This window comes from Alligator sinensis, unplaced genomic scaffold, assembly GCF_000455745.1.
Source record: "Alligator sinensis unplaced genomic scaffold, ASM45574v1 scaffold301_1, whole genome shotgun sequence".
Lineage (NCBI taxonomy): Eukaryota > Metazoa > Chordata > Crocodylia > Alligatoridae > Alligator > Alligator sinensis.
Genome location: NW_005842035.1, coordinates 2,497,287 through 2,509,430, shown reverse-complemented (window position 1 = coordinate 2,509,430; position 12,144 = coordinate 2,497,287). Strand labels below are relative to the sequence as shown.

Sequence of the window (12,144 nt, the reverse complement as noted above, 5' to 3'; positions counted from 1 at the left end):
GGGAAAGGGCTCATGTGCACTAAAACAGCACTGGAGCTTTACAATGCAGCAGAAGCCCAGCACACAACAAAAAGGGGCGTCTTTAGGACATGCAATCTGGGTTAAGGAACCACCTGATTTAGGAAAAGCCACCCCGCAACACTGTTTCCAGACCTTTTAGAGCACCGAAGTCGCTGCCACATAAGTCCGATGTGTTAACAACCTAATCCTTTGTGATATCAAGGCTTACCAACAAAAAAAAAATACACAAATCCAGTCTTCAGTGCAGTGCAAAACATTGGTTTGGGAATAGTAAACAGCAAAAAACCATTACTATACAAAGTGACAGTCTAGCAAACCAAATCTGTGTACTTTTCAAGGTATCCTCAGAGATTCACCACATTACTGCACATTTGATTTGTATTTTTCAAAGAAATAGTAGAGGCATCACAGCTCCTAACCAAAATGCCCAATGGGACAGCAATATTTCTTAGGCTAACATGAGTTGCAGCTTATGGGTAAACGCAGCAGTTTATGGGTAAATGAAGGGAAAAGAACTGAAAATGGCTAGCTGCCATCTATCACCAATCAGTGAGAATTACCTGGCAACATGATAACAAATCTCCATGCAACTCTGTGGTACCTTCTTCAAGACCCTAATACAAACACAAATGAGTAGCAAGAGACTCCGGGGAACTTATGAAGCTGGAAGGCTGAGTCAACCCCTGAATGCAAAAAACAGACTAGGCAGGAAAGACTCCTTGGATAAATCTGACACCTGTTATTAGACCAACTCAAATATTGGAAAAAATTCTTCTTAGCAAAGCTTTTGGGCACACCTCGCCTTCATCAGGCTGAGGAAGCATCTGCACATGGTCTGTGCTCTTCCAGGATGGAGCACACAGACCATCTGCACATGCTTCCCCAGCCTGACAAAGGGTATTTGAGCCTGAAAGCTTGCTAAGAAGAATGTTTCCAGCTATTTGAGTCAGCCTAATAAAAGACATCGGTTTTACCCAAAGAATCGTGTCTGCCTGTGTCCTTAGACCGACACGGCTACAACCTATACGCCTAAAACAGACTAGCCCTCTGTGTGACTTCATGCATTACTGTACGATTCACCTATTTAATTTTGCGAACTTCACAGTGGAACAGTTAGACTTATATACTACGAAGATAAAAGTTTTCTCAGTTACCAGTCAGACCCCACACCTCCATTCACGTTGTGTTCCTTCATGTGTTGCCCAGAACAGGAAGAACATTCTGAACTGATCTTTTGGCATTGATATGCATTTGGGGATCCAACCATGACAACAACAGCCACAACTCTAATGAACTCAGCTTTACTTTCACTTATATCATGTTTGCTTCCCATTTAATACTCAGGCAGCAGCAGTATCCTTCGAATAATGGATTTTCACCGAAACGCTGTGCAATATACACCTGAGTCTTCTGCTCAGAGGATTTTCAGGATTATCTTGAGGAAAGAATGAAGCTCTAAAAATATCCATGCAATCATTCTGGCCCTCTAAAAGCATGGAAGTCGAAAGATTCCAGTTAATGTTCAACTGAAGGCCTTGCATATGCAAGTTTAAAGCTTTTCATATTAGCCTGTTTCCAACAGAGGACATGAAGGTAGTTGAGGAATGGGAAGACCCTGCTATCCTAAAGGACTCAAACTGTTCAAGACAGTCTGGATATTAGTCTTACAGAACAGGCACCTATTTCATTTGTCTAATCCAGGACTGCACCTATTCAACTAAATTTACAGGTCATTTTTCAATCAGGGCTCACAGTAGAGGTGATATCTTTGATTAGACCAGCAAGTTGGTCTAATAAAAGATATCACCTCTACCATGAGCCCAGATTGCTTTTTCCTCTAGACCAATACGGCTACAACCTGGATACCGGAGGTCATTTTTCAAACACTTGAAAGGAATTTTAAAAATTCAAATATTTTCATTGGAGAATATATGGCAATTCTGTCACCTGCAAGCAGAACAGCCAGGTAGAAGGAAGACAGACAGCACTCGGCGAGTAAAATTCTGCAGGATACGAAGACAAGCGATAAAGCAATACCTGTTTACTTTGTTTGAGTTATTCCACATTACGAGTTTGTTTGAAGGCTGGAATCATTGTGAGATTTGGAGTTGGAACAAAATAAGCTCTCCAGGCCCCACAAAATAAAGCAGGGGTGGGCAATTACTTGGGCTGGAGAGCCACTTAAGGAGTTCTGGCGAGCTGTGGTGGGCCAGGCACAGGGTGCGCTGACCCTCCCTGGAGTGGCGGCAGCAGGGATGGGGGAAGCAATTGACCCTAACTGGCCTCAGTCCCATCTACTCGACCCCACCGCTGACCTCAGGCCCATCTACCACACCCACCGCTGAGGGCACCAGATGGAGCAGGAGGGTGGGGGTCTCCATGAAGACTGGCCAGGGACCCCTGCGGGCAAGGCATGCTCAGCTGGGAAGATGGGACGGGGAAGCAGGCAGGCAGAGAGCAGCATCCAGGAGTGGGATGGGTGGATGGGGTCAGGATCGCAGGGCAGTACCAGTGCAGGGCCGTGAGCTAGGGCCTGGGGCAGAGCCATGGTCTGTTCCCCGCACATCCCTGTGATGAGTGCCCATTCCGCAGGCAAAGACGTGCGGGTAGTAGATCACGGCTCTGCCCCAGGCCCCAGCCCTGCAGACACCATCCTGCAATCCCAGCCCTATCGCCACCCAACCTGCTCCCAGACACTGCTCCTCACCCCACCCGTGGCCCCATCTCATCCGTCCAGCTGAGCCCACCCACCATGGAGACCCCGCCTGCCCACCAACTCCTTCCAGTGCCCATTGTGGCGGGTGCGGGATGGACTGGCAACAGCAGCCACACAGAGGGGGCTGCCAAGAAGCTGAGTCTGGCCACCATGCTGCCATGCCACATGTCCGGGGGTGGCAGAACCGGCTGCATGCACTATGGCCTGGCCTTCTCCCTGTGCTTGGGCTGAGCAGGAGACCTCTGTGGGTTGGACAGAACCCCTTGGCAGGCCGGATCAGGCCAAGCAAAATCACTCAATGCCAATACATGAAGCCAGGTTGGTAGAAAACAAAGGGCCACAACTCCCATTCTGGGTTAGTAACCTGGGCAAGACACAGGCCTTCCAAAGTAATGGGAGCTAGTTATTTCCCACCCCAAGTGTGTGGTCTAATGTTTTAGTCATAAACTAGTTAAAAGATAAAATGTTTTAATCTGCTAAAGCCTAAGGTCAAGGTCTGGAACGGGCTCCCAAGGGAGGTGGTGCTCTCCCCTACCCTGGGGGTCTTCAAGAGGAGGTTAGATAACCATCTAGCCGGGGTCATCTGAACCCAGCCCTCTTTCCTGCCTATGCAGGGGGTCGGACTTGATGATCTATTGAGGTCCCTTCCGACCCTAACATCTATGAATCTAAGTCATAATTTATCTAAGATAGGGTTATATAAAGTTCTTACGCTCATTAGTAAAGCCATATGTGAACATGCATAGAGGAGGATGTTGTAAAAGGCTCTTTCTGTGCAAGCCATAGAGATAAACATTGGACTGACCTTCCATTGCTCCTTGGGAAGCAGCTTCACCACCACAATGTCCCCATTCAGGGCTCTGTTGCGAGCGACCACTCCATCGATAAAGATATCGCGTGCCCCATCCTACAGGAAGAGGACAAAGAGAATAAATACCAGACCAAAAAGCCAAGGTTCAACTTGCTACAAGCGTTTTAAAAAAGCTCTGCTGTCATGGCAAACAGAACGCACGTGCTGGAGAGACGGAGGCACTGCAGGTGTACACAGAAGCTAAACTTCACCAAGACATCCTCCAACAGAGAGTCTCTCTTAGCAAATCGGCTCCTGTGTGCATGACAGCACAGTAGTTCCACACAGTGTATGAGACAAAGCCAAGCCCTCAAAATGTATCATCTGCAACCTCAGCATAATTCCCCTCCAGCGACTCTTAGGAAAGGGGAGCTCTATCCCTCAAGTTGCCGCTCTTTGAATAAAGTGCTAGGGAATCCTGAAAAGCAGTGTTAAAAGGTGAACGAGAACTTCCCATGCTTCCCGGTCCTGGGTAAGAAAGCTGCAAGCGGCATGCCATGGACAAGACCCATGGAGGTCAGAAAGAAGTCATGCTCTGAAGGCATTTGGTACTTTGAAAAGAGAGACAACCAATTTCATTTTCCCCCCCATATTTGACATAAAATCGGTTTGAAATGTTGACCTGGCAATGCCGACTCAGACCAGACCTTCTGCTGGAACAGTCATGTTAAAACCCGTCCTCTCTGCATTCACGCCTTTACGTAACAGCTGCTGCTGCGCTACACACCATGATCAGCTGATGTTCTGCTCACAATCTAGATTTGGCTAGGGGCTTTTCCCCAGAAGGGGTGAAGAAAGGTAAAGCAGTCTAAAGATTTCGTGACAGACTTGCAAGGTTTTTGCAGGGGACAGTTTACTTTTACGCACTCCATTTTGTCTGGTTACTCTCCAGTGCTCCTGATGCCTTTATTTCTGCTTCCGTGTAATTCAACACAGGCTATTCTGCATGGCTACTTGTAACGCACCTTGAACACGCAAAACAATAAGCATTCAGTATTAATCTGTGCACTCAGAAATATTTTCTAATCACGCAGCTTCATTCTCTTTCCTAACCAAGTTAACCGTGGGTTTCTTTTGGCTGTAATGTTTTTTTAATTATTTTTCATAACCACAAGAAAAGCCAACTTCAAGGGAACTAAAATCTTAGTCACCGTTTTTCTTTCTTTCCTTCTTTTTTTTTGGGTGGTTCTTCAACCACTTGCTCACAATTCTGTAGCACTTGGTAAAAGCAATTGCCATTTTATCCAGTCTCAAACCTAAGAGGATTTAACATCACAGAAGTATTCTGCCCTGCTTAGGCTCCAAAACGGTGAAACAAAGAGAGGTGGTGCGCTGCCATTATGAACCGAAAGCCATTCTCCAAGACAGCAAATGAGTCTTAGAAGAAAAAGCAGCAGCAGCAGCTCAACAGCTGTGCAAAAGCTGCCTCCCATGACAAGATGCAGAAAAATTGCAAAGCTTTTTGGACCAACATAATTCAAATTAGAAACTGCTCTTCTAAGACGACCAGATTTTTTACATATGGTCCTCACTCTTTTTTCCTGCCCCCATCAGCTCCTGAACGAAATACCATATATACAAAAAGGAAAATTCAACGGCCCCTCTTAAGATAAATGCCTTTTTTTTTTTTTTTAAAGTAGCTATACAACTACTGCCCTAACACTGCTTCGTTGCAGGACAGGGTTGGTAAATGTGCTAATGTGGTTGCTCCATACATTTTTTATTAAACTTTGCAAGAAAATATAAAAGCAGCTTCTGTGTCTGCCAGCAGCACCACTGGTTTGTACTATGCCAACTAATTAAAATTATGCTGCCAGACAAAGCAAGGAGGGATTTTTTTGTTTTGATTTGCCGCCAAAAGTTCTCATCTTAAACAATTTCTTCAGGTATACGTGTTTCTACATGGGTTAGTTCAGTGCCTCCTAGAGAGGCTGTAATTAAAAACTGGCCTAAAGCTTTTTCCTGCATAAGCCACTTAAACTGCCATAAAAAAATGTAACATTTGTTTACCTGGAGTCTCAGATTTGTGGTCCAAGGGGTTAACTTGCACATTTCCAAAAATGTCTGGGATTTCCCTTTTATTGTCTCTTTCCACCATACCAACTCTTCCCCCCCACGACAGTCAGTTGCTGTTTCATGTTGCTAATGTTATTAAAATGGGATTCAGCTGCAAAACAATATTGGGATAACTTAAAAGGTCTACACTTATGCCTAGGTGTTTTGTTTACGCTGTATTAGCTGCGGGGCACATTACTGCAGGCGATCGGACCCTCCGCATCCGTCTCCCATTCGGCAAGGTATTTTACGACTATGTCGCCTTCTCAGAAAACAGTAGTAGTCTTTTATATTTCTATCTGACAGCAGGGAGATTTGCGGTCATTTTAATCTCTTCTGGAAATGAGTTCCACAGTCACGGGCCGGCCGCCAAGACAGCTCCATCCCTCACGTTCAGAGACTCCCTCCTGCAGTTGACAATTCCACCGTTCACGAGAGCACAGCTACTGCGAGCGGCAAAGACTGCAGAGCGCGGAGCGGAGTTCGTCCCGTGGCACGTGTTAAAGATCAGGTCAAGCCTGGACCCTTCCCTCTGCCTTCAACGCGAGACAGTACACAATAGCAGCAGTTGGGACAACGTACAACCAGAGACGCATGGTGTTTGAGGTGACCAGCTGCTACATACGAACCAAATGAAATCATAGCCAAGGCAGGGGCTGACGAACAGGGGGCTCTGCCCTGGCCAGCTGCAAGGGAAGGATGGAGATTTTTCACAGCTGTAGCTCTTTCAGCATCTGGCAGCAACGGAGAGTCTTGTGGGACGACAGGGCTGTGAGCCATCCCGACGCCCTTGATGGAGGGTAACATTATGCTAACGATGCGTCCCCCGGCACATAGCTTCACAGTGACCATCTCCACCTTGGGCAGAGTCCTCTTTGTCCAGGTGCTGATGCTCCTTCCCAGTGGGAGATAGAGTGGCTGGTGCGATTTAACCCACAAAGGGAAGGAAACCGCAAACGATGGCCAGAATATCCTTAACTAACCTGCAGTGCCCATGCGTTGCAGTACACAAGGCAACAAGCCCGCTGCCTGACTATACCAGGCAATCACTAAGCACCAGGGGGAATGAAGGATAGAGCTTCAAATTCAGCTGCTCCTGTGTTTGCAGCTGGACTTAGTATTTTGCCCGTGTTGTGTGGTTTATGGGAATATGTTTAACAGTCTACACCTACCTTACTTGAGAAAGCAAAAAGAAAGGACTACCACTCCTTTCCCTGTTCCACACTAAAGCCTACTTTACAAAAGCACTGCAAACAGCTGTGCAAAAGTACCTCCTCCCCCAGTGAATTTTAAGTCTCTCTCTCATTGCATCACACTACGTAATGCAAGTCCTTCCCTGAGGAAAGAGGCTAAAGTCATCATCATCAAGGACTGAGCAACAACGGATGTGAGCAGAGATCTCTGGATTTTCAATCCAGGCTCAGAAAAAAATTATGCCCAGAAGCAGGAGAGACATCAATGCCACCAGCACTTCACTGCCTGAGACGGAGCAGGGGGGGTTTCTACTCTACACCCAAACAAAACCTCGTTTCAAGAGGCAACTCACTTCCACATCAACACCAAAGTGTTGATTCAGACACTTCCAAATGATTGCCCTCGGCTACACCAGCTGCCAGGTAACCTTGACTAATTGAGGGCCTCGAAAGCACAAGTGTCTTTCTATTCTGGTGACAAAGGAAGGGGGAGAGCGGCACAGAATGGGCCTATGTGACGGCAGCAAACCCCAAGCCAAACTCGAAACACTTTGCACAGGCAAAGGCACCTTAAAAAGAATCACACGCGTTACTTTTGGACCGACTTTTCAAATTAGCTCATGCAGCAGATTGAAAGTGGAGAGCATATTTGTTTAGGGAAGATTAGCTTGAATCAGTGGAAAATCTATAAACCCTCTGTAGCCATAAACCAAGGGTTTACAATTACACTAACTGGTGGTCCTCAAACCTGGGTTCAGCTGGCTCCAGTAAGCTAGAAGGACACATCCCCCCTTTGATGAAAGTTCAGACACATTCAACAGCACTTTACAGTATTAAAAACAAGTTGCTGCTTGGGGTTTTCTGTCTTTCCCTCAGATTACGTGCATATCTTCAGGATTTATTTAAATTGATTCCCAACTGATTTATCTTGCTACACACATCTAAATGACATTTCATGTATAGTATCACTGCTATCTTAATAAACATTCACTTAAGCACTCCAGAGTGTTACGCTTAGCAGAGATGTAAATTATACCTACCGGAGATGGAATGAAGGCTTCGTGGTATTTCTTTGGATTGATCCTCAATGGGCCCTTAAGAAAAAGAGGGTTCAAGATTATGTCTAGAATATATAATTTTTTTAAAAGAATATTAGTTCAGTTGAGCAGTTATAAGCACTGTATTTACAGGGAAACACGGAAGATGCATCTGCATTTCCATGATCTCTCTCAAGTTTTGATATTAGTGCCTTCACATCTAGGCAACGTCCAACCACAACGCAATGGATGGGCTTATTCAGATGCATCAGCTTTCTCCGATTCCCACCTTCGATGGAGGCAGACGTCAGGGTTTCAGATGCCATTCTTTCCAACCTTACACCACAAAGAAAGGCACTTTCAGAAAATGCTTCTCAAGAGTTAATTTTTCTGTTGACCAGTATTTTTTCCTCCTTTTAAAGTATTTAAGTTTTAAGGGAAATACCTAGCCTCTCAGTTACGCAGTCTTTCCCAACAGCCGTAGCAACACTGCATTAAACCTGGTCACTGTGTTGGATCAAGAATCTTTACTGTTGGATTTGTACTGCAGTAGCACCTTGGAGCCCCGGTTGGGGACCATGCCTCCACCAGGACTGGGACTGTACAAAAAGATGAATGCACCTGCCCAAATCTAAGTTACCTGCCAGAAGACAGCAAGCTGCATTACAACCACAACATGTGCAACATGACTGAGCGCGAGTTCGAGATACAGGCAACCGCTGCTTAGCGCTATAATGCTCGTTCTACATTGAGACCAGATTCCACTTGGCGCTCAGCGAGTTTCATTATAACGCTCACGGGCATTGTCTAGCTGGCAGCAGGTTTTGCTTAACATTACTCCGTTTAACACACAGTTTTTCGGGATCCAATTAAGCGTGCTACGCGGGGGCTGCCCGTATTATGATAGACTGTGATCTTTACTTCGCTGCTCCCGGACCGGCAACTGCTACTCCCCAATGTGCCAGATTTATGAGGTTATACTGTATTTTCAGGCAAAGGGTGTTATCAGGCAAGTAGTAATTTAAACATATTGCGACAAGTTAATTATTCCATATCTCCCTGCGTTCAGGTTTTATTGTGCACCCAAGGTCAAATCTATCAGATACATTTTTTACTGACATGCAAAATGCTCATCCCAAAAGCAGATACCTTCTCCAGGGCCACCCTTTCCCATGGCTCTAAAACATGTCACCATAAAAAACAGATAGTGGTTAGAGGGGAACTTTCTGAAGGTTTTATCTGCTGCTACTATCCAATCAGCAGAAATCACCCAGGCCCTCCTTCATCCCTAGCACCTGAGCATGGTGAGCTCAACAGCCACAAACCCTATACTATATTCAGGAATTGAAATAATAGGAATAGAACAGTCCCCTACTTTTCATCTGGTTTTGGTGAGACACTCTTTGCTTTTAAAAGACTTCATTTCGTTATATGTATAAGATGCATTTATGTTAACACACACACACACACACACACACACACACACACACTTTTGAAGGCAGAAGGGAAAGAAAAGAAGAAATGTTTCCTCATTCAGTGGCTCCTGCCAGAAGGTGAAAGCCTTCCTGGAGTCCAGCTGTGCCTTTGAACTGCTCACTAACACGGACAGTAGCAATAACTCCATGGCAAAGATATTTTAAAGGGAAAACTGAAAAGCTATTTCTAAAATAAAAGCATTTGGAAAAAGAAAAAAAAGCATTTGAGATCCAAAAGGCTTAAATCAAGTTTAGCCACATTTAAATTTAAATAAGTGCAAACACACTTAGAGGACATGCACTTTCTTCTTCCTTATTTGCCAAGTCAGGATTCGATTCCCCTACAACAGGTCATACTGTCATTAACATAAAGGAAGCATTTCTGTTCCTTGTATTCAGGCACGTTAGCTACTAGAGAAGAAAGGAAAGTGCAAACAGCAGATTATGGGCTGTTTTAGAATAATGAATATTCAATTGCAAGAGTGTCACAGGAACTGCAATCAGACAGATGCAGTTAAAACTAAATAAATGTTAGTCTTAGGAAAAAATGAAATAGCATTATAGCTAAATAGCTGCATTAGTAAATGCTTTTCCTTTTGAATGAAACGTTAAAGCTTTCTTCATCCATATATTTGGGATAATGTCTTCAATTTGTTATATAAAATCTATTCCATCTGCATTCAAACTTCTGTGTTTAGCAATGACAGGAATCTCTTATGGGAACTGCTTCCTTATAAATTCACTGCAGCATATTATTTTATTTTATTTATGTATTCTGGGAAGCACTCTGACTCCAGGAAAATAAGCTGAACACATCTGCAACTTCTGCTGGCTCAAGGAAGAATTTGATAGTTTGTGAAAGGTTTTTGGTTTTTTTGAAAGTTTAAAACCATCAGCACCAGGAGGGGGGAAAAAAAAAATCAGCTCTATAATCATGCGTTATATCCTTTTGACCTGATTTGTGCTCTTTGCTGCAAAATGTCTTATTTGCTGCAGAATTAACACTCTGACTAGTTACTTATTTCCTTGGGTTGTTTGTACCATGGAAGACGTCAAAGAGAGCGCCCTTTGAGAGAGCCATGCTCAAGCAAAATGAGACCTAGCACACTGTAAATGTGCGAGGAATAGCCTCCTTTAGGATTGGAACCCATTTCAATGATGAAAACGCACAAAAAAAAGCTTGTTTCTATAGTCAGTTATCAAATCACCAGCCTGATAAGCTGGAAACAGGAGGTGGCTATTGAGAGCCACACAAGGGAGAACGTGTTGGCAGGGGGGTGGGGGGGAAATAGTGTTTAGCAAAGAATACATCTCCCGGGGGTACAGTGCAGTGCCACGGAGAGACCCAAACTACCTGCATGGACTGGAAAAAGAGCGGCCACATTAGTGCCTGCATCTAGCCTCCGAGCTTGTACATCCAGAGCAAAGGAGGAACACTCTTTGTCATGCTAAAGGACCTCCCTGAGATAGTCAGGCCCAGGCTGCTGCAGGTAGTCACAGGCCAGTATCTCATGTACAAATGGAAAATCATGTTTTGCACACGTGGCCAATAAGGCACCTAACTGGGTCTGTACACACCAGCACTCGATTTGCACGTGATGGCTGAATATCACCGCTGCAAGGCCTCTTTACATTTTATACACATTATATAATTACCCCCAGCCTCAAAACTGATGTCAAGTAGCATTAAAATACTTTTTCTCTCGATCTTTCCCTTAAGCGAGGAACTCCCAAGGTTTATCTTCGAAAGCAGATGGGTCCCGTTATCTGTGCCTATGAAAATCCTATTTACAATGTAGTACATTTCACGCTGTGATATCATATCTGGAACCAGTCGCTCTCCCCATCTGCAGAGAACAACTGTTCTCATGTGTGTATTCGGGGCCGAGGTGCTGGCTGCAGGGTCTCATGATGTCACACACTAGGGCTGTATTATTTTACAATAACTTGCAAACAATAGCTGCTATATTTATCAGTGTTTTTATGTCAGCCCAGCCAGGATTTTGGGAGGGGAAAGGTTTGCAGCCAGGTTTCTAAAACATTTTCTGATAGTTCAGGTCAACCTCTCACACCCACCAAAACGAGGAATTACAATTTGTTACACTCCTCACAGGTCGCAGAAGACAGGATTTCCCAACTCTCTCTCTTCTTGCAGAACCAGAGCAACAGATGCTTCGACAAGACGTCAAGCATCCCAAATCAAGCAGCTCATAACATGCGTGCCCAGATTGGTTTGTGATGTAAAAACACAGAAAAAGGGCAGTTCTTAAGTATCGAGCCAGTGCTGAGAACAGCTTTAAAAACAGCCCACAACTACATAAAGAAATCAGCTTTCTCCCCCCCTCAAGTCTTCATGCTTCTGAAGAAACTGCTTTCTTTACGGGAAGTTATTCTGATGACAGTTCAGGGCCTCTGTAAATCAGCAGGAGCATTTACCCATCTAGACCCCGACGCCCAAGAAGTTTTGCTCGCTTTGCTCACCCAGCCCTTGACCTAGACTGGTGAATAATGTTGGCAAGGGTTCATAGACAGTAAGGGCTGGAAGGGACCTTGTGAGATCATCGAGTCCAGCCCCCTAAGATGCTGAAAGGCCCTTTTGCTCATGTTGTTTAATAGACAGCCAGCATCCATTAGCTGACTCTAAACAGTTTGTTCAACTACTCAATTAAAGCAACAGCGTGACAAATCAATACGGGAGTCCCCAGACAGGTGTGATCATGGGACAGACTCCAACAAATCCTTTCCATAAGAACAGACAACTGAATTCAGATACCTGAAATTCATACAGTCTCTGTTT

The 12,144-nt window shown here is 44.8% G+C and overlaps 1 protein-coding gene across 3 annotated transcripts in view; it reads right to left on the bottom strand.

Annotated features, from left to right (window-relative positions):
* DIS3L2 (DIS3 like 3'-5' exoribonuclease 2) overlaps nucleotides 1-12,144 on the bottom strand; it is a 236,453-nt gene that overhangs the window by 198,742 nt on the left and 25,567 nt on the right. For all 3 annotated transcript variants that reach the window (XM_025202717.1, XM_006022439.2, XM_014519372.2), the window contains 2 exons: nucleotides 7,876-7,929; nucleotides 3,543-3,644 (listed from right to left, as the gene is read on the bottom strand). In XM_025202717.1, coding sequence (XP_025058502.1) covers nucleotides 3,543-3,644; nucleotides 7,876-7,929 — 156 coding nt within the window. The remainder of the gene's footprint in view (nucleotides 1-3,542; nucleotides 3,645-7,875; nucleotides 7,930-12,144) is intronic.